The sequence below is a fragment of the Astyanax mexicanus genome, chromosome 6 (genome assembly GCF_023375975.1).
Source record: "Astyanax mexicanus isolate ESR-SI-001 chromosome 6, AstMex3_surface, whole genome shotgun sequence".
Taxonomy (NCBI): domain Eukaryota; kingdom Metazoa; phylum Chordata; class Actinopteri; order Characiformes; family Acestrorhamphidae; genus Astyanax; species Astyanax mexicanus.
The window spans coordinates 41442246-41465787 of record NC_064413.1 but is presented as its reverse complement, the minus strand read 5'-3'; the positions used below and the strand labels follow the sequence as shown (position 1 = coordinate 41465787).

Below are 23542 nucleotides of genomic sequence, written 5' to 3'. Positions count from 1 at the left end.
GCTACTGATATTTGGCAGGTTCATCAGTTTTTAAACATTTTGTGAATGCCAGAATTATGAATTATGTCAAAAAGTGACAAATACAACGGTTCAAGGTTTTTGAGAGAATATTCATGTTATATTAGTACATCTTAAAAAAATTTAATATCATTGAATGTTGCTTCTTCTTTTTTTTTTTAGTAATTCAGGCCACAATGTGAAACTCATATTATATAGATATATAGATGATTATGGCTTACAGGCAATGAAAACCCAACCCAGTGTCTCAGAAAATTAGAATATTATATAAGACCCATTGGTATTTTGGCAGTGTGAGCAGTGTGCCAAGTCCTGCTGGAAAATAAAATCCGGATCTCTATAAAAGTTGTTGGCGAGTGCTGTAAGATTTTCCGGGAACATGCTGCACTGGCTATAACACAGTGGACCAAAACCAGCAGATGACATGGCTCTTTAAACCATCACTGCCCATCAGTAAAATTTGCATTTTATTTAGAAATCAAGGGACCAGAGCCTGAAGGAAGAGTGGAGAGGCAACTTTAATTGAGATGCAAATTTCATTTTCTTTCAGAACTTGGCAAACTGCCCACACTGCAAAAAGTACCAATTGGTCTTATATAATATTCAAATTTTCTGAGACCCTGATTTTTGGGTTTTCATTGGCTATAAGCCATAATCATCAACAATAAAAGAAATAAGCACTTAAAATAGATCACTCTGTGTGTCAAACATCTATATGTTCTATATCTTTGGGATGCACTAGTATTTGTGAAAGACAATAAAACCACTTGGCTTGGCTCTATGATTACATGCTAAGAATATTCTTTAAACCTCAGTTTAAAAAAATCTTTAAACGTTCCTCCCTGATTTGACACTGTTTTTGTAAGAGTGAAGGCATTCCTGAATCTCTGGAGAGGCGATGGACTGAGTATGATGTGCTCAGAGGAAGGTAAGGCAAATTGAAAGATTATGGGAGGGGGGCACTATTGTGTTGCATCCTGTTTTGGTAACCCTATCCTTCTTGCTGTGCCACTCTCTTTCTCTGCAGGGCCGTCAGGACCGATCAAATGCTGAGAGTACACAGACACAAGAGCAGTTGGTTCTCTTTAGGTTTTGCTGTTTGTTTTTTTTATTTTTCCTGTGGGTGAGATTAAGATGGAAAATGAGACACTGACTGTGAGTGATTCTACAGTGACCTGACATCAGTTTTATATGTTTGTATGAAAGAGAGTAATGAAATAGTGCTGTAAATTTAAGAAGTAAATATGGTTATGTACAACAATGTGTGGATAAAATGGCTATTGGAAACATTGGTTCCAAGCTTTATATGTGGAGATATAGGCTATGGAAGGGAAAGAGGAAGGGGAAGGGGGTGGGTTAAGCAGGGGGTGTGTAAGCAGGGTTAGGAGGGCGCCTCTTGGTCTGAGATAAGATGTGAGCTCAGGTCAAAGTCAGTTCAGTGGCCAGATAGATTTAGAGCAGGGCTCTGACCCTGCAGTTATCTCTACTGTGCTCCTGAACTCCTTTCACAAACTAATGGCTTTATGGCTCACTACTTTATTGATTTGTAAACGGAACGTGAAGTGGCTTGCAGAGCAGCAGTGAGAAAGCATGAGAGGAGAGGATGATGCACATGGCGCACATTCACAAATGTGTTTCTCTTCATTAATGAAGAAAGGTCTTGGATGCTTTAAGCTTATACACAAGAACAACCATGCCTACCATCAGTCTCTGATACAAAAACAGAGATAGATTAGAGAGAAACAGAAAAGAGACCTAGTAGAGGATCCTAAAGGAATTTTAGGAACAAATTACATATTCATTTCTGTTTAAAAAAAGAAAAAAACATTTCAGAGAACCAGTCTTTAAAAATATACATTAAAATCACTATTGTGAAATGTTCATGGTACTCAGCGTGTTTTATGAACGTTTTAGTAGATGTTCTTTTTAAGTCTCAACAAGAACCAATGTTTGTGGGGTTAAGTTGTTCTTCTCTGACATAACTTAAAGTTTCCTTTTAATTGTTTTTAATCTAAAAAAACATTTTGATAAAAGGTGAAAGGTTTAGCACTTCAAGAGTGTTTTTTTCTGTGATACTATAATTATATTAGAATTGATGTTAATATTTAATATTCTTTAACAATCTCAACAAGAATCTTCCACTTCATTATATTGGGATTCAAGAGTGAGTCTTCTGTGGATTGTCTGAATAACCTTAAAAAACGGTTTATTTAAAACCACAGCAAAAACAACCAAGTGAAATGAACTGAAATATGTTCTTTAGCGTTCTTTACAGTGATTCTTCTGTGGTATTGTATAGAATTGTTTTTTATGTTTTTCTTTAAAAATATCTTAATTAAGAGAGGTATCTCTTCACTGAGGTTCTCTGCTATTCCAGGAATCGTTTCTCAAATAATCTGTTTAATGGATATTTTTTCTTAAACAATCTCAACTAAACCCTTTCTGATTAATGATTATTTAAAAGAATTTTCTTAGGAATCCAGAGTTTGTTCTAATTTTAACATCGCCCAAATACATTTTTATTAGCTATTTTTTAACTTAAGCTAAAACAACTCAGTTAAAAGATTCTATAGGTGTCCAAGAGTGGTCATTTTGTAGCATTGCCTAAAGAACCTTTTAGTAGATTTTTTTGATTACTTGATCTTATTTAAATGTTTTCAATTATATTTGTTTCAAAAGCATCACAACAAATGACCCTTTTTGTCAATTTATTATTTATTTATTTTTTTTAGGTTTTCCTCCAATCAATATCTATCACTGCCTCTCTGTCTGTCTCCCTCCCTCTCTCTCCAGTAGAAGGAGAAAGAGCGCTTTAGAAGGACAGACATCACTGCTTAGGTGAATGCAGGCGCACACACTCACATACGCACACACGCATTCTCCAAGCCACACACTATTACTCACCCATCCCCACTCAGTGTGCCTCAGGTCTGCTGCTGAGTGAGGATTCTGCAGCTGGAGGGCTTGAGTGCAATAGACTGATCCAGTGCATCCAGCAGTTTTCTCCAGAACAAGCTACAACCAGAGACTACTGTGTATCTTCACTCAGCCTGGGCTGTTCAGAAGAATCCTTTTTATTCATTACAGCTGGGAGAGTAGAAGCTGTCCAGTCTACTCAGTCACTCCTGGAACTTTGGTGGACTGGATTGAACTGAATTTGATTGAATCCTGGAGCATTAAGAAAACCTTTGTCTACTCCTTCTGCTTTTTCTAGACTGGAACCAATGACTATTGGTTATTTATACAACTTCAGCTACTTTGAAGATCAGTGTACCAGCATTTCTGTGAATGAGGAATGATTGTCTCCTTTGGAGGATTTAGACACACATTTTATCTCTTTAAATAGAGGTGTTTGGGGTTGCCAGAACAAGTGGACAGCTGTACAACTGAAGCGATATCAGGTTGGTTTAGTTTACACCATGCTGGAATGCTACAGGTGAGGAGCAGCATATCTGTATATCCTTTCTGTATTTTGGAGCAGAACATCAGCATTTCTTCATTGTTTTCTTACATTGTCTTATTCTTGTTGCCATCTCTCTACATGTATGTAGTACACCAGGACCCATTTGCCCTGACTGATTATCTTTCTCACTCTCTCTTTCGCTCTCTCTCTCTCTCTCTCTCTCTCTCTCTCTCTCTCTCTCTCTCTCTCTCTCTCTCACCCTCTCTCTTTCCTGCTCTTCCACCAGAAGCAATAGCAGCAGCAGCAGCAGCAGCTGAGAGGCATAATCACCCGTAGTTGGCGTACGGAGCGCAGCTCGACATGGAGATAACACAGTGCTTTATTTAAGGTAATCTGATTTGAGACAAGCACAGCTGGTCTAGCCGCCGTGCGAGGATGCCTGGCCAGAACACACAAAGCATTAGACTACTCAGAGTTAGTCAGCAGCTGTAATGCACTCTGTACACCCTCATCAGCGCTGCCCACGCCTGTGTGTGGTGAGTACACTGTAATTGGATTGTGCTGCCTGATGGCTAAATGGCTAAGAAAAGATGATGGAAATTGTAGTGGAGGGAAGTGTTTTGTCTTAGTTGAAAGAAAGAAAAAAGAAAGAAACAGAGAAAGGTTCTTATTCTGTTTAGAACATCTACATATGTAACTGGTTTTAAAAAATAAATGTAGCTTTTTAGTGTTTACATCTGACATCTGTAAAGTTGCTCTTACAGGTTGGTCTGGTCTCTTTTGCTTTGCTTATTTTCCCTTTCAGATTTTTAGTTAGTTATTCCAGTATACCCATCTTCAAGACCAATTCTCTATTACAATGTTTACTTTCATAAAAGTGTATGTTATTTTTAACATGTTATTTTGACAATAATTATAGTTTTATTCTCCATTTTCGTTCAATATTTATTTAACAATACTTGATGGCCAGATACAGATAAAAATTTAAAAACAAATTACTATAGATAAGATTAGTGCAGTTTATAAGATTAGTATTTCATTTTTTTTTTTCAGCTGTGATGGAAAAACTGAATTGGTTTCCATTGATTTGTCGCTGCACATTGTGGGAATCATTTATGTTTTGTGCGTGTCTTTAAGTTGAAACTACTAGTCCATTCCTTTTGGTTTTAGTTTTTCCACAGCCAGGTGTTTTAAAGTTGATGAAAGTTGATTAAAGTAGAATAATTTAATTTATTTTCTCCTGTTGTTATTTTAATGTTTATTTGTATATATTTTTTCATTTTAGTACCTTAGAGACTAGTACTAAAAAGTACAGTAGAGATCAAGTAATATCAATACTAATAAAAAAACAAAACAATAAAATGCCTTTATTACGTTGGTTACATTATTACAATGGGTACATTTTATCTATTGTAGAATATGATGTTTGATCGTCTGTGTTCAAATAAACAATTACCAATTTTAATATTTAAGGTAACTCATAACTAATTAATGTGAAAGTTTGTCTAAAAATCTTAAACCATTTCATCACATAGAAATGTTTTGTTCAAGGTTTGGTACTGATATGGCACTAACTTTGTTCACAAATTAGACAGCTGTGCTTTTGGTCCATCTGCAGCAATTTCAGCTTCCCTGTCGAGGCATCAATTTTCTGACATTTGGTGGAATTTGGAACTTCACTTTAATCCCAAATTAATTTAGTCTTTGACATTAATGACATACAAAAGCTCTTGGGTGATTGGCAGCAAAATAGCAAAGGAGCCATCCAGCATCACATTTGATGGCAGCTGTGAAGTGCTTTAATGAAACCCTCTTTTCATGCTGCACATGCCAGTGATGTTGACTGCCAACAAGTTCTATTTTAGTCTAATCTGGCTAATGCACCAGGTTCCACTCAAAATGTGAATGACATTTGGCAACCTCTATATGCTTGGCTTGGTTGGCTGGATATGCTTCACTATGTACAGTTCTCCAAAAGAACTTTTTTGTTATGGAGGTGTCTTAGCCTTATTCAAGCTAGATTAGTTTTACTAGAGAAGTTATTTGTAAGTCACTTGATTGGCTGAAACACCAGACCACGTCAAGTACATAGCTTTTCAAATAGCTATAGAGTTAAAAAAAATAGGAATAATAACATACTGTCTTGGCATTTAAACAATATAATGAATTTCTGCTCTTTACATCTACCATCTGAAGGCATGCTACTGCACCTTTGTAGCAAAATGAATTGAAGGCCCTGATCAAGGACCTAAAAGTCATAGACCTGGCTATCAAATCCACAACGTTTTAAACTGTTAAATAAACTAGATACTTATACACATTCATAAAAAGGTGATCTAAATAAAAAATATATTGCTTTATGTAAGAACTAAAAAGAAATAGCAGGATTCGTAACCACCATTTACAAAAAACTGTATGATGATTTCAGGATGTAAACATAAAGCTTTGTGAATTAGGAATTTACATAAGTCAATGATGTAACAAAATCCTAAATATAATATATAATATAAATAATATAAATGGAACACGAATTTTGATTTCTGAATGATATTAAAGCTACACACAGGTGCCAACACATGCTCTATCACTTGTTGACTATGTTTTGTACATCAAGTGCAAGAAGATACATTTTGTTAGACAAAGTTAGCTCCTGTCCAGAATATAACATCAAAAGCCAGCTTAGACCATCTGAAGCCAGTTACCAGCAAAAGTTGGTCATAAACTGGATTTTTCAGCATGGTCTTTCCCTTAGGTGATACAGCAGTTGAAAAGCAGTTGTTGATACATCTGGAAATTAAAGCAAAAATCATGACTGTTTCATTTTTGACATGCCTTATGAACATCAAGGGAATTCAAATCCAATATGACACATGCCGGTTCTGTTTCTCTTGCTGCCTTATTTCATCATTGCTCCACATTGATAAAGACTTTTTATTTTTAACAAAACTTGCAGATCTATCTGTCATGCAGGTGTAAAATCACTTTTATATCACTTTTACATAAATAATTTAAGAGATATAGGATTGTTCCTTACGAAATTTTGCACTTTCTACTAGGGTTGTCACGATACCAAAATTTTGACTTCGATACCGATACCAACTGTAGTATCACGATTCTCGATACCAAAACGATACTTGGAAGAAAAAAAAACCAATAAAAATATCTGAACATAAAATGTTTATTTTTGACTGAACTGGATTGAACACTGAACAATCGGTGCAAACGTTTTTATTCTAAAATGAAACATTTGAACAAAAAACAAGTTTCGTTATTATAACCTTAACTATAACATAATTATCTAAACACTTCCTAAAAACTAAAACTAAAACCAGAGGTAATGGTAGCCTGACTATGTGAACCTGACGGGCGGGCAGAAGTTAAGTTCTGAATAAGGAAAATAAAGAGACAGAAGAACATTACAATGTTATGTTCATTTTAACACTCACTGCTCCGTTTTATTAATCAACCGTTTTTAATAAGCCCATGTTCAGTGTAACGATCAAGCAGGCTACGTGCCTGACCACAGATTTGCGATGGAAACGCGGAAACGTGAACATCTTGAGTTCATGTTTCACAGCCAATGGGATAATGGAGAAATAGAGAAAACCACGGGTCCAAAACAAAACTCCTGCACACTCCTCTCCGTGTTAACGTGATTTACTAGCAGTCGCTAGTAAACCTTAGTAAAGCTACAGACAGAGTGTATCCTGACTAACTCCACTAACCTGTCGACTTCACAGCTCTTTGTAGAGATCAGGGTGCTTGTCTGCTAAATGAATGAGCGAAATATGATCAGAATTATGTTAAATAACACTGTAACATAGAAGCATAGGACTATTATTTAATTAAAATGATTTTTCAAACGCGGAGGCGTTCACGTGCGAGAGAGAGAGAGACAGAGAGAAAGAGACACAGCGAGAGTGAGAGTGAGAGAGATTTGCGTGTTCTGATGTGAGCTACTCACAGGTAAAGGTTCTCTTTGATCTCCTCGTGCTCATATTCTAGTCCCACACATAACTCTGCAGCTCCCTCAGTGTTTTCTGTCGTATTTTGCGGCTAGCGCGAGCGCTTACAACTAACACGCGGACCGCGAGGTGCCGCCGTGCTTGTGCCGAATCCGCTACTGAATCCGACTCCCGCTTCGCGGACAGAATCGGCACAACACCCCCCGCTGTACAACTGCGGGAGTGAAAACAGCGCTAATAAAGTAGTTTAGTTTCACTTTCAGTTTTCGTTATTTTATTTTAAAATAAAAATATAAATAAAAAACAGATGCCTACATCTCAGACTATTTTCCCACACTTCACTCCTCGCGCCCGTTTTTTCCACAAGTCGCGGACGAGAGACATCTGTTTTTTTAGCCGTCGCCATTCTACACTCGCTGCTGCTCTGCTGGCTTGCACGTGAATCGATTCATTTGTTCAGAACACTAAGTTTATCTGAATCCTGCCACACCGACTGCTGCGGTGTGAATCAGTTTTCTTATGAACTGAATCAAATCGCGCCTACTAATTTGACTCATTTGAAGCTAGTGACTGGGCTATATACAGTATCGAAAGCATCGAACGCTAAAGAACCGAATCGTTTGTGATGACGTAGTATCGAAAAAGAATCGAACCTTCGGTACACCGTGCAACTCTACTTTCTACACATTCTGTTGCGTTATATGAGAGAGCATAATTTTACCCTTTTGAGAGTGCAATGGGTTGAAAGAAAGCAAGTGTGTCCAAGTCAACAATCACATAAGCCTTTGTTTTATTTCATTTCTAATAACTAATAACTGTTAATGTGTGAGTTTTGAACTAACATTCACGTCTTTTCCATGTTTGTGTTTGTGTGTACAGTTTTTCCAACCACTTGGGCAGTGAAGTGTGGTGCTATGAGGCTCCTGCGGTGCTGTTTAGAGGGAGGTCGGCTTTCTCTGATTCTGCTGTTTCTCCTGCTCTGCTGTCCTACCACACACACACATGCAAAGTCATCTCACACTCACGAGTCTCACAGACACAACCACAATCATGAAATCATCAAACTGGCCGTCATTCTGCCCAAGACAAATACCTCCTATCCCTGGGCCTGGCCTCGTGTGGGCCCCGCCATAGACCACGCCATGAAACTGGTGAACTCCAACCCGTCCCTCCTTCCCGGCTACAGCCTGCAGTTTGTGTTTGAAAGCAGTGAGAATACTGATGGGATCTGCTCGGAATCCATCGCTCCACTCATGGCCGTGGACCTGAAGTTCGCCCACGAGCCGTGGGCCTTCATCGGCCCAGGCTGCGATTACACCTCCTCTCCTGTGGGCCTTTTCACCACCCACTGGGGTCTCCCTATGATCACAGCAGGTGCACCAGCCGTGGGCTTCTCCGACCGCTCTGACGCCTACACCTCCATCACCAACACTGGCCCCACGCACAAGAAGCTGGGCGAGTTCGCCCTGCACATTTGCAGGCACTTTGGCTGGAGCCAGCATGCCCTACTGATGTTCGGTGACAGCAAGATGGGCGAACGTGAGTGCTACTTTGCCGTGGAGGGCCTGTACACTGAACTGAAAGAAGTCAACATCACCACGGTGGATCTGGTGTTTGAGGAGGATAGTCGGCCAGTCAACTACTCGGAACACTTGCAGAAGATAAAGGAGGAGGGCAGAGGTGAGTGCCTTGTCTAGTTCCTCTACAGTAGCAGACATATGGGTTTGTTTGCACATGATATTGCATGCATTCTGCATCCTTTAGAGCCTTTTATTAAAGAATGTTCAAATTTAGTAACGGTAAAAATTACACTGCTAACAACTAAACTATTATAATTATATAATTAAAACAACACTTATTTTGGCATTTCTTGCTCTTGAGCTCCCACTATAGTAAGGAAATGGAATTAACCTTTTAAACCACCTCTAAGTGGACCCGCTTTTCACATGCATTTTACAAGCTGAAATATACTGCTTAAATAACCGTCATTAGAGAGTTAAAGAAGAATGTGGATTGATGCAGTTGAAAAATGATATTACAGGATTTTACACAAATATCAGGACTTTCCTGTCCGCTTCATCAAAGTTATATATTGCAGTATTTGGCATGCTAACCCCAGAGTAGCTACAAGTAGCTACAAGTTCCTATTTTATAGGAAAATTGCTACATCCCAGTGCTGCTTAAAGATGGAGTGAAGTAGTGGCACATTTAGTATATAATTACCCATGTTAGAGTGGGCATGTGATTCTTGTTTGTGAGCTAGGCATTAGCTTCTCATTAATGTATTCAGGTGTTTTTTTTCAGCATCTAGCCCTGCTCTTTTTGTTCTCATTGCCATTGTTCATTGTTCTATCTCTGCCCTTTGTTCATTCCCTCTTTGTAAGAGTCTTGTTATCTCATGTGGATTTAGGATTGTGGTGTGTGTGTATATATATATATACATGTATATATATATATATATATATATATATATAATATTTATATGTGTATATACCTATGACCAGTTTATCTTGGTCATACAACACAAATGGCATTTTGATTTAAAATGTATTTCAAAATATACATATTGACTCAGCATTATTTATAGAAATTAAAGTCTTTTACTTTGTAAACTAGTGCTGAACTATAGTTGCCCACCCCTAGATACTCAGGTGTACAAATCCCTCTGCTCAATTTCTATTCCTCCTGATCTTGTCTGTCCTATTGTTCCAGAGGACTGAACTGATGTCTTATCTATAATTATTTGGCCTCTGTTTTTTTCCCAGCCATAACAAGTCTGATTTATTGTCCTGTTTGATTGGGCCAAACTCAAGAACACAAGGGTAGTATCTGTCATCGCGTAATATACTGCACAGCTTTCTGCTGAATGCTTACCTAGGGCAGAGAGGAAGAGATAGAAGGAAAAAAGGACGGAAATTAACAGGATGTAAAGCACTGGAAAGCTGCAGTAACTTTTTTGCTACTGCCATTGTTCATGCATCATTTATATTATTTCAAATATTGATTTGTACAGAGACATACTGTACAGAACTGACTTTGGAATTGACTCTGACACGCCATGTAGTACATTGTGTTTAATTGCAGCAACCCTTATTCACACAGGCATATCTTTCATTCATTTCTTTTTAATCAGGCTCTTCAATAATCAAGTAGAAATCTGTTCATTATTCTCAACTTGAACGATCTATGAAAGAACATGTGCAAATTCTAAAAGCTTTCATTTATACTAAGAAGAAATATAACAGAAAGACACCCCAAGCACATTTGCTATGTAAATGAATAGCATCTGTGATGCAGTTTACTTTGCTTTTCAGTTGCACTCTTGAGGAGAACGTTCATTTGCCATTGTATAAATGTCCTAATAAGAAGAATGATGAATAAAAGATAAATCAGTAATGTGTGCTTTAACATTTATCTCAGGTCCCAATGGGCTATAAAAATGTCCACACAACAGCATTCATTAACAGGGGTCAAAAGCACTGATGTCTTATAAGAAAGCTCCACACACACTATCAGATTAGTTGGCATTTCCTGTGAAAACACACTCCATCATTTGCCTGCTTTACTCCACTTTCCAGCACATTCATGCTAGTTCATGCTGATCCACTTGAGAATGAGAGTGGCAGTGTCATTAAGACTGGTTAAGAGGCTGGGAACACTGAGGATTGTGACGTTTTAGCAGGCAGTGTTATCAGGGCATTACATTTATTGATTTAGGCGATTTAGGTTTCCCAAACAGGGATTAAGCCTAGTCTTGGACAAGACAGCATTTGAATGGGGCTTTTCCTAGTCTATGACTAGGCTTAATCCTTTTTCCAGGAAACTTCCCTATAATATCTTATTATTTATGCCATTCTGCAATAAACAACTTAGAACTTAGAGTAATCCACCTAGTTCTCAGCTATTGATTCTATTTTTAGTTTTATTCCAAATTTTTTCCCCATTTTCTCCCCAATTTACACGGCCAATTACCCAAGCCACTCATTAGGACTCCCCCTACTAGTAATGCCCCAACACACCAGGAGGGTGAAGACTAGCCAGCGCTCTGAGGAAAGCGCAGCAGCTCGGTTCCGGTACATCAGCTCACAGACGCCCTGTGATGTGGACATCACCCTAGGAGTGATGTAGGGAGAGAGTGCCATCTACCCACCCGGATGGCAAAGCTGCATGAGCAGGGGTTCGAACCTGCAACCTCCAGCTCATAGTGACATCGCTGGACCACTCTGCACCCCTCTCAGCTATTGATTCTAAGACTTGTTATGTAGTAACTTCTGCTTAACCACTATAGTTATAGTAAATACAGAGATAGCAAAAGTGGGGCCACAAGAATCCCACATTATAGTAAGGACTATTTCAGATGGGATTTGTTTTGCATTTTTTCTACAGGACATTAGTAATATTACTGACTGATCTCGGGACTAAGATGGGTAGCTATTTGTAGCTCAGTAGCTATTTGATTTATGTACTGCTGACACCTAAAAAATTGCATAATAATTTAATTCTAATTATCACATCGTGAAAACATGTCCTAACCTGTTTGTAGGCAGAATGTCTAAATGTATCTGGACCATGCACAACAAACCTAAATGTCTTGATGAGTGCCTCCATGCATTCATGCATTTTATATTTTATATATTTACACAAATTTCTGGATTAATATAACTTAGGTTATTTTTATGGCAAATTCTGCACCAATATCTTTACTGATACTGGAGTGTGCATTCTGTTAGCTTGACTGACCAAGCATAAATCACTTAAAAACTCAGGAAATAATTACAATTCCCCATCTCCCAATGAAAAACTAGTAATAGTAATATTATGAATGAGTCATTGTTTTTTCTGTTGTTTTCAAGTACAAGTAATGCTGTACTGGGAGAAATAGTAAAGTGTGTTTTATGATTTATTTAAGAGGTTATAGAGGAATGTTCTGTTGAAGCAGATATGGTTCTGAGTCCCGGCTGCTAGATAAACACCTGTGTTGGGGTCACCTGGGGAGATGTAACCTTTTCCTCAGGTCTCATCAGCCGACAGGAAATGCTTCTCAATGCAGCTCCGCCTCAGGTCCTCCCTCCCCAGGGCATAATAAAGACATACAGTACTCACATCAGCAAAAGCAGGAAGGCTCAGCAGGAGGATGCAGGCAGGAGATACAGTGCCTTCCTGTTCAAAAATATTTCAATGTGAAGTGCCTATTTCTGTTCTGTTCTAATGGCCTGTGTTTGATTTAGTCATTTCCATGTTGGAATGGATATTCTGTCATAGACCACACGTCTTGAGTATGTAGTTCACAAATGTTTTGTTTTGTAATTGCTTATTGCTTATGGCTCCCTAAAGAACTTTACAGAAAATGCACTTTAAAGAACTGTATTATTTACTTCTGATTAAAGAAAACAGTAAGTGTGTCTGCTCTGCCTGTTACTACGGGCATTTATATATATATATATATATATGTATATATATATATATACATACACACTTGTAGGTCTTTCAGAAAAGCGCTATTTTATCTCCCTCTGTACTTTTGGAGTATTGGTGTATCCCAATAGGTAAAGTGTATTGAGATCCAGTGTAAGCCTGTTTGTAGCACAGACTCTTTCATCAGGACTGCTAATGGCCAAGAATCAGCAGGAGCTTCAACATCAATCCCTCTTCTTATGTGCACACACACTCTCTTGAAAGCCGCTCCTGTTGACGGGGACCCATCATGTTTCTCTAATTTAATCTCCTCTTGTTTAAAATCACATCATTCACATCTGATTGTTATACTAGAGCAGTAACAGCAGCAAAGCAGCCTTTAGATGATCACCTTGCTATTTTGTGCTTCTGATAAATTCTCCAAATTCTCCAGACACCTGTTACTCTCATTAAATATGGTGTTTTAAAACATAGAATGAAAATAGAATACCATGTGCCACAAATGTAGAATTGAAGATTTTAACAGATTTCAATAATGCTATAAAATACTGTACAAATAACCACAGGTAACTTCTACTCTCAGTTACTTGAGGTTTTCAATTGTGAGCAACCAAACATAATGCCTATGGAACGTATACAGGTGTAAAGGCAGTGCCAAACATGTAGCCGCGTTAATCTCTGATACATCTTTTAGATGATTTTGATGATTTAGATGTGTCTGTGATTAAGAAGTAAAAATCTAACATTTTAATTGTTTGACCTCACTAAGGCTCTGAATGCAATCAGATCTTTATTACTGACTGGTGGGCAACCTTTGGCTTCTATAGGTATATTGGTCTCTTAATTTGGCCTTCCTGGAAGTCATGGCACCACATATGCAATACTGCCTGTGTGTAGCATCAGTCCCTGCCATCACCATGGTTTTGTGGCGAGGGAGCGCCCATGCTGAACTAAACCGCCCGCAGTGCCGTGCTGAGCGTTCCATTGCTCTCTGCTCAGGTCTGTCATATCCATCTGGCCCTGGTTAAAAATTAAGCCGAGCTGGGGAAGACTGGGGAGGCAGTAAGGAGTAACTGATTCCCATAAACTGGCTGATCGTGGAGGAGGGAGGAGAGGGGTTTGGTTAGATGTGCATGAATAGCCATGGACCTTATACATAAATCCCAGGCTGCTGGGAAGGAATGTGCTGATGAGAGGTATCTGCTGATGGAACTGCTTGTTCTGGACAAATCCGGTTCAAACTGATACTTGTGTCAGTGGAAACTGAGTAACTCTGCCCCCCCGAAATATATGTGCATGTTATCTGCTTTATTTTCAAGTGGATTATCCTCTGAGTTTAGAAGTCAGATTCTTACTGTTGTTTTGCTGTTTTGTTTAAATGTAATTATGTAACTACATAATGAACAACATAGTTGTTGTTATATAATGATTTTTATTTACATTTTAAATTACATTATCCATTGACGCATTCAAGCATTTCTTTAGTGTGAAAAAAAAACCTAGATAACAAAAAATATGCTGAAACAAAAGATGTGTTTTTCACTGACTACACTAATGTGTCCCACCCATTCAGCTGCTGCTCAGCTGTAATATCACCCATCACAAGTGAAGGCATAGACTAGCACATGTGAATCCAATCACCACTTTTTTTGCAAACTGCTGCTAATGTACCATTGCCGAGTAGGAAAATGCAGCGATTCATCAGCTTCCCAATGCCTTGTGCTGATTGATCTCACCCTAAGGGTGAAGTACAGAAAGAGCACCATCTACCCACCCAGGGCTCTCTCAGTGCACCGGCAGCTGATGGCTAGCTGCATAACTGAGATTCGAACCAGCAAGCTCCCGATCATTGTGGCAGCATTTTAGACCTCTGGACCACTCGGCAACCCCTTTGTATCCTTTCTTAAGTCTTACTCAAATCTTCTCAGAATGCTGAGCAGTTGAAAAAAAATCACTGCATTAGTGTTTTTTCTCATTTTGCTAATTGTGTATTTTAAATAACAAATGTATTTTTTTTGTTGGCAACTGTTAAAACACATCCCAGACTGTTCTCTTGATTTTTGAAATTCTATTTGATTATGAAGCACACAGTTTTAGCTTATACTCATAATGTATGACCTCATAGCCCACTTATGAAGACTGGTGAGCTACATTCTGTACTGTGAACATAAGGCTGATCCACTCTCCCTGGAGCCAAGAGGTTTCTGAGCTGATTGAATTTGGAATTAAACACAGACTCATACAGTGCGTTAAATAAGTTTACCCTGCTATCATGTAGATTATAAGTTAAGACGGTGTAAAATATCCTTACTCTTGATTCTCGCACTCTTTTCAGTTTTTTTTTTCAGTGGAGCTTAAGAGTTAACAATGGGAGCATGAGCTTTGACAAGTGAGCAGTGAAACAATGGAGCTCCCCAGGAAACTACTGCTGGTTCACATACTGACGTAACTGGGACCTTTGTGAAATGGTTGGTTTTACATTGTAGGGCATGGGATTTGTGGTTACACACAGCACTAAAATAACACATGAGAAAAAAATGTACAGCAGTCTCTTTCCAGCTCTGTTATTTATCTGCTGGAAGAATGAAATCTGGTACTGATTTCAAATTAAACGACTGAAAAGGTCAATAACGTGATGTTTTGCAGAACCTAACCTGATTTGTACAGCATTCTTGTATAATTTCTTATCCACATGCCTTATTTGGTTTTGTAGTTGATTGGATGCTTTTGCATAGTTTTAACATAGATCCAGGCCTAATTTCCCTTCTCCTTTCAGTTTTCACCTCAACCATATAACTGTTTTTATCAGTGATAGTGACAAAGATATTATGCAGTTTATGGAATACATTCACCAACTTAAAGTTGAACCCATTACTGAAACACATATCTTTTCTAGTTCTTCCAGAGAAATAGATGAACGTGAACCTGTTGGCATGTATTACCAGATGTAAGCTAGTGAGGTATAAATCTCCTCAGCATTGAGCTGTGGAGCAGTGAAACTGTGTACTCTGAAATGATGATGCTCCATCCTTAACGTTTGGGATTGGGAGTTTTGGGAGTTGTTTGGGATGAGGTGGGGTTGGTGATCATACAACCCCCAACTTCCTGACCTCACCAACACTCGTCTTTTGTTTTACTAAATGTAACCTGACTCTCACAACAATGCTCCAAAATCATGTAGAAAGACTTTTTGTTGGCAGTAGAGACAGTTACTCCAACAACAGCTGGATAAACCTGTTTTTAGACTCTTTGTTTTGGAAGTAGCAGTAAGTTGAGGTGGTTTCCTAAGATGTTTGGGTCCCACTTTATAATAAGTGTCTCTAATAACTCTGTAGTTACACATTAACAATCCATGTAATAACATGGACTTTTGTATACATAGTGTGCCCATTTCAGTTTCAATCTCAGCTGCAGTTGCTCAACTGCCTGCTTTCCTGGCTAGCCCTTTGCAGCCACTCAATATGCCATGTATATTCTTAACTCTGCTTGAATGCTTAGTCATCGCTAATTGCATTTAGAAGACAAACAAGAGAAAAAAAATAATACATTTAAAAGATCAAGTCAGCTTTTATAGCATTTTCGATTGCTCAAGTAGACAGATTTTTTGAGACAGAGCTGTAGGATTTAAACATTTCAAACAGTCTATTTAAATGTCACAAAAAAGATTAAATGAGGAACACTGAATAACAAGCTATACATTGCTGTCTTTAAAAATGCAGAAATTGTTACATTCACATACTTTAAACCCCCCAGTTTTGCACAGTAGGGTAATAGCTTTTGCAGTTGTGATTACTGCCAAATTCTTTACTTTGCATTTCTGGCTGATGCTCTACTCATCAGGCATTTCCATCCATCCTTGATTCTAATTACAGCACGTGGCATCCAAGACATTTCCTCTGATTTCACATTAACATAATTGTAGTATGAATACACATCACTGGAATGCAGGGAGTCCATTTATTGTGCTTTCTCTTTGTAGCTGCATTCCAAAGCCAAGCCTTGGCTGCAGTCGAGGTTCAGGCCGGTCCACGGTATGAGTGTCCTGTCTTTATCAGTAGCCTACTGGTCATATACTAAACAGGCTTTGTGGTAATGCCACCAAAATGCTTCTACCTCTTTCACTTGCAGAGAGAAACTTGTGTTTTCCCCGTTCTTAATGGAAGCGACAAACAATAATAATATCTGACATTTTAAAACAAACTCTGCTCCAGGTGCTTCATTTTCCACTTTTTTCTCTGGAAGCTTACATCAGTTGCAAAATCAGTCCTCGAGATTGCTCCAAACATATGGCTGTATAAGCTGCAAAAATACAGCCTCTGGGATGCAGCTTTTGAGTATGCTGATCATACAGTCCGACCCACATCTATTGCCTGCTCTGTGTTTTTGAAAGGGCTAAAGAAAGCTTCCAGAAGCCCTCTGCTCTATTTAGTTTCTTATCAGAGTACATAGGGAATTTGGAGCAGATGTGATCACACATATTCTTCTGTGTCCCCACAGTTTCCCCTAGAGTCAGGCTGAGAAAATGAGTGGATGCATTAATTTGAGTCTTTTATTGTCTAAATGTAGAAGAAAAATAATCCAGCTGGGGGTTTTTGAGGTAATGCCTGATGGATTTCTCAGATAATTAGAGTGAGCAAATGTTTCAGTTTTTAATCGCTGTCACTCAGACACCAAATCTCCATTTTAGCTGGTTTTCAGTTTTTCAATTTCCTACATTTTATTGATGTCCCGATCCAATCCAGTGACTTATGATCAGGGCTGATCCAGACATATTTTAGTGGATTGAGTCCTAATCCGTATCCAGTTCGGAGTCTGCCAATTATTGAACATTTTTGCACATCTGGCAGCACTGAAAAAAGCTGATAGAAGCTAAATAAAAAGCTTACAGATCACAGTGTAGAACTATTTAACTATTATTTTCAGAGAAGGAGAGGAGAGCGGTGGAGCTCACAGCTCGACACAGCCACACCAAACTCGAGAGGGAAAAACGGCACTTGCCGTGGATAGGAAAGAAGGGAAATGAGAGCCGGAGCTCAGAGAAAAATCGGGCATAGATTCGCTCTCACGAGCTTCAAAGATCCAGCGCCGAGTGGCTGGTTGGCTCTGCTTTTAAGGTGTTCATAGCAGGTGTTGGTAATTAGCCAATTAACCCTCGGCGCTGGCCTGACACGCCCTCCGATGCCCCGGAGGACGCCTCAGTCGTCCACCAGCCCTTACAACTTCAGTATCAATCAGCACCATATGTTATCTTAACTCTTTGACTGTGTTACTTTTACAGGATATAAGTATAATTAAGGATATAAGTGAATCAGTATCAAGAGATTCTGATTAGACTGGGGGCAAAATATCCTGTTAGTACATTCTAATATATTGTGTCCATATTTTTTTCTTTTGCCCGTAAAGTTCATTTTGGAGAGACAAGGTTTTTGCCTGGCAGTGACAGTCTGTTTATTAGATTCATTGTCTTCCTCAGAAGTAGACATCTATGAATGCGAATAAATAATAATAAGAAAATCATGGTCGTCATGCCTATTCACTGGTACTGTGAAGAAACTTCACAATGAGCAATTTGTTCCCAATAAACTCAGAGCGACACTGAAACCCCAGCTGTTTATTTTTGATAGGGTATGCACAGCTGCAGTCACTCTAAAGGTGGCTAGTGCACTATTCATTGCATACTGTTTTTTGTTTAGTAATGTGTATTTTGGGAGGTAGCCTACGAGAATACTATTGATTCATTTCAGAGATTTCTCTACATGAATGCGTTGTCCTGCTTTCTCATGTTTTGGGCTGGTTAACCACCCGCTCTCATGCATGGCTGAGGAAATGCTGCCTGTGCCATAAGATACTGCGGTGAATCCTGTAGGTGCAGACATTATGCTTGAAAGGACTACATTTCAAATTATTTCAATAATTTGAAATGTTTAAAATTATTTTACATGCATACATATGCACATGCACACCAAAACAGAGTAGGAAAGAGCAGGGCTCAAAATAACAGGGTGTGGGGTTCTGGTGTAAAACTGCTGTCTAAAGCCTTGGATGTGATGCACACATTTTTAAAGTCGGAGCAGATTTTTCACAGAATCTGTACCAATATAGAGCACATGCTACACATCTGAGCAAGATACTCAATGCAACAAGAATCATGACCACACGCTCCACCATGCATGTGACTCACGTTACCCAAGCGATTCAGATGCCAGGTGGTGGAGGTGCATGAGCTTGCTGCAGTTGTTGATTGTGCTGTGATTTGTGCAAAAGCAAACAAAAAAAGCACAACATTTACAGCTACAAAGTAGCAGACTTCAGTTCTGCAATAGTGCTAACGTTTGATGGAGCAGAAAATTTGTTTTCAAAAAAGGCTCTAATTATTTTTTATGTCACCCACAGTGTGCTTTTTGTGGTGATAAAAGGGTTGGTTGAATAAAGGTCTGTTTCATTGGCTCCTGATCTGCCCCCTGTCTGTCTTCATGTTTTTTCCGTCTCATGCACATGGCCCTCTTTGTGTTCTCCTTGTCTTTGCCCTTGTTTTCAGTAGCTCTGCCCCCTTGTTACTGTCCCCAGGTGTTTTCTGTTTCCTTGTGTATATATATAACCCCTTTGTTTCTAGCATGGTTGTTGGTTCTTGTACGTCTTCATGTGTTAGGTTGTAGGTTTTTCTTTGTTCTTAGTCTGAGTTTATTCTAGTTGTTTTATCTTTATTTAGGTTATTTCTGTTTCCTTGCTGCAATCCTGACAATTACTGTACCAGATTCTACCAAAAACTGGGTAAAAAAAAATCGGAATCTATTTTTCTGCGACTGAATTCGGATGCAATTTTGATGCTTAAAAAATGAGTCTCAGCCCATCATGTACTACATGACTTTCACTCCGACTGCACCAGGGTTTGCAGACTAGAACCAACTAGCACAGACTTGCCACAACTGGAAATCAGGGTTATAATCGGGCTAAAAGTTGTGTAGTTGTGTAAAAGTCAGCTTAAGTCTTCTGTCATCTGCAGAAAACAACCTCAGTAACTGACCTTGTGCTCTCTGTTGGATATGCTAGTGAAGTGTTGAGCTGTCTGTGATTAGCAGCAGGTCGATAAGATATGCCGGCTGGCTTCATATATGTTAAAGAAAGCACATGCTAGCCGTTACCCCCGTTTACCCCAACACTAATGTCCCAAACACTGGTAGCATGGTGTGATAGAATAAGAATCGAGCATAATAAATATAATAGACAGTCAAATTGATATGTCATAGAAGAACACAGAAGAATACAGACGTCTCTGTGCACTTGAATTCCACCAGCAGCTCACCTGATAGATAAACTTGGACAGTAACTTGAAATATTGGGCACATTTAGAAACAGCTTTTAAAATAATTAATGCACATAAAATCCCCAAATACTGTTTGGTTATTTACTTATATTAGATTGTACAATAGTTTGTTTCACACAACTAATGATTTTCCAAATATATTCTGATACAGATTACTGTTTTTTTCTCATAAATGTAATTGAAACATAATTTCAAAATTATTTGATAAAATAGAGACAGAAGAAAAATATGGACTTTGCTGTAACTTTATAGGGAAGGAGAAAAAAAAACATTTTGTGACAATTCAAATTTCAATGTAAGAATACTTTAAAAAGTTGTATTATTTTGTATTGATATATTCATCTTGTCCTCATGCAATGTTAAAACATCTGACTAAAGCAAACAGTTTGGACTTGTTTATACTTGTCTGGTGTGGGTCTGGTTTGATTAATTATATTAGTAACATAACATTAATTATCCCCACTCAAATAACATGAGAAAATACTGGGACATATGTAAAGGAAAGTTGGAAAAGAACTCTCCAGAGCATGTGTGTTTAGGTCTAGTCAATAATTAACTTCTGTGAAGCAACAACTCCTTGCTAACCCGTAACTCTGCTAAATTGGAAAGTGTTAAAGTCACCCTCCAGGGCTTTCCTTCATTAAGAGATGTCAGCACGTGTGAAGAATCCAAATGGATCTCCTGTCTCGCTTTGCAAATGGGGCAGCACTCAGGTTCCCCTGTGTCTTCCTAGTAGATTAGGATTGCTTTGTTTAAGCATAACAAGACTTTACAGCAGAGGAATGTTTTGTCTTTCTTTTAAAGCTGGCTTACTTGTGAAAAAAAAGATTTTATTTGAATTTTGCTCAGTAGTGTGGTCTTTAAAGCAGCATTATGTGAGAGCTGCGATTTCCTTTGTATGGTGTTTCTGGGCCCTACTTAACCATGAAAGAACACAATTTTATGTGTGCATTTCTGGAAAAGCTAAGAGATAAAATAACCATATCTAGAAAGTGAATGTGGCATGTGACTTGGGCTACACAGCATTGCAACGTTCTTGCAATCAATGTCCTGCCTGCTTTACCAAAGTTACATAGTGCAGTTAGCAGCATAATAATAATGGTGACAATTAGACTCCATGTAATTGGTAGTAAAGGATGGGCAGTAGTTGGACGTTGAGCAGCTTGTCTAAAGCAGGAGAGCCGTACCCAGAGACATAAGTCTTGGACCCAACACACAAACTGTAGCCACTGTACATAGTAAGCAAGAAAGCATATTTTGTTTGTATAGCACTTTCTGATAAGAATGATGAAGAATGATACAATTATCAGAAGAAATAAAACAACTACAACAAATACATTGTCTACAAATAAAGCTATTTAGCTGTTTCCTAAACGACAATGTAGACTCGACAATGACTCTTATCTGGATCTGCCATTTGATACTTTTGTTGCTGCTGTGGTCCTACTGTAGCTATTTCTGCACAACTGCAAGAACTAACTGCACTGTCCTCTAATTCTCTCTTTCTCCCTCTCTCCCTCATTCCCACCCTCCCATCCAGCGATGATGCATCTAGTTTACTCAACTTAAGTCGAGCATTTGCATTCAATAGGAAATATCATGCCTCCCACTGTATATTTACATTTCCGCTTTCCGCATGCAGATAGCATATCCAAGATGTCTGCAAACTATACTGAGGTCAGATCCCTCACAACCTACCCGCCTCAGGAACTGGATCACATGGCCTCATTCCATTCTGATCACATATGTTTCCATATTAGGATATATTGTTTTGATGTATTGTTTGGATGATGAACTCAGCTGGCATAACATTCCATGGATTTATCAGCATCTGCAAAAATAATGCTGATAAATCTACTGTATAGTGCTATATAAGATGACTAAGCCCTGAAGAGGAGCCTTTGTATCCCAGTATTAGCAAGGTCTCTGCTACCTCATCTGCAGCCTTCATGGCTAATTTAGTAACTTTGAATGAGTACAGAAACTAGCAGTAAATGTGTGATCAGGAGACAGCGGAGCAAAATAAGGTGGGTGAAAGAAAAGTTATGTCAGCTATTATTCCTTAAATTTGATATTGATAAATCTGTTTCATTCATAGAGGTTTACTTAAGGCTTATCTATACTCTCTTTATGTACAAAAATGAATGTCTGCTTCCAAAAATAACTGTCACTGCCATCACTGCCCACATAACAGCATGCATTGTCATTCATTCTCGATTCCAAAACTTCTGACTATAACACACATGCAGACTGTGCAGGGAGGCATAGTTCTATATGCCTCCTAGTTCTATATGCCTCCTCCTTTTGGGATTGGGCCCAAAAAACAGCCCAACCCTATCTGGGTCATTATGAGCCTGAGATTGATTTTAAACCCAGCATTTTTTTTAGTAAGTAGAGTGTTAAAACTGACCTACGTAACTACAATTCTGAGTTGTTTGAATGGCTAAAATCTGTTCAGAATGATGATAATTAACATTGCAACATGGAAGAAGCATAGGCCTATTATTAAAAAAAACAAACTGTTACACACAGCGCTGCAGGTTAAGGGTAAAGGCTGCTTTATACTCCCTACATAAAGTGCTGCGTGAAGGGGAGCGCATTCCCTGTGCCAAAGACGTGTTTATGCTCACTTGCAGCACTTATCTATGCAACTGCAGGTGGGACCCTGATGTGACAACACAGGCTTGTTTAACTGCTGAAAATAAGTCTTCATAATATAGTCCTACTGAGGACATATACTACCTTGCTTGCACCATATGCTTTGAAGTACAGTTGTATTTACTACATAAAGACTAGAAGTGGATCACAGGACATCTCACTATTCGATGTTATCGCATAACAGTGATATTACGATACTGTTATTCTGTTATTTAAATTTAGGGGCGATAATTGGGAAGTAATATCGATATCGATGCAATGCAAATGATATGACATATATTGTAAAATCCCGCCCCTAAATAAGACTAAAAAATCAGGGCTGTAAACTGGCTTTATGTGTCCGTGTGTGCCAAAATAGCAACACGCCAGAAGTTTACCTAAACACACCTCACTTCCAGACCACCACACCCATCAGTGTAGATTTATTCCTAAACTCTGACGCTATTTTTACAGCATGCGGGTACAAGACATAAAAATAGACTGTTGATGGGGTGTAAGATAGCAATGAGCATTGCGACACGCCTCACACAGGATGCACGATAGGCTTCTTAAAAGCTATGCTTGTATTTGGAAAGAAAACTGATCTTGGCTCTCACACACAAAAAAAATTCTGCTAGTACACGTTGCTATGAGTACATTATAATGGTCTAAAGGTCTCCCCTTCAGCCTGCTCTAACATGAATGAGGGCGTATTTCAGTTGAGGCTGCCTTCCTGGAGTGCCTGAGACCAGTATCAATACCTTCCTGAGCTATTTCGGA

The 23542-nt window shown here is 38.6% G+C and overlaps 1 protein-coding gene and 1 long non-coding RNA gene across 5 annotated transcripts in view; both read left to right on the top strand.

Annotated features, from left to right (window-relative positions):
- The first annotated feature begins 251 nt into the window (after window positions 1–251).
- On the top strand, window positions 252–1305 carry LOC111193293 (uncharacterized). The gene is made up of 2 exons (XR_002650411.2): window positions 252–946; window positions 1046–1305. It is a non-coding gene; the product is annotated as an uncharacterized LOC111193293 (long non-coding RNA).
- Window positions 1306–2831: 1526 nt separating this feature from the next.
- Window positions 2832–23542, top strand: part of npr1b (natriuretic peptide receptor 1b) — a 69507-nt gene continuing 48796 nt past the window's right edge. Inside the window, exons 1-3 of one of the 4 annotated variants that reach the window (XM_007249683.4) lie at window positions 2832–3419; window positions 3708–3809; window positions 8266–9066. In XM_007249683.4, the coding sequence (XP_007249745.2) occupies window positions 8301–9066 (766 nt within the window). In that variant the 5' untranslated portion in view covers window positions 2832–3419; window positions 3708–3809; window positions 8266–8300. Of the gene's footprint in view, window positions 3455–3707; window positions 3958–8265; window positions 9067–23542 lie in introns of all 4 variants that reach the window. The other 3 variants (XM_007249685.4, XM_007249681.4, XM_007249682.4) reach the window with 3 other exon arrangements.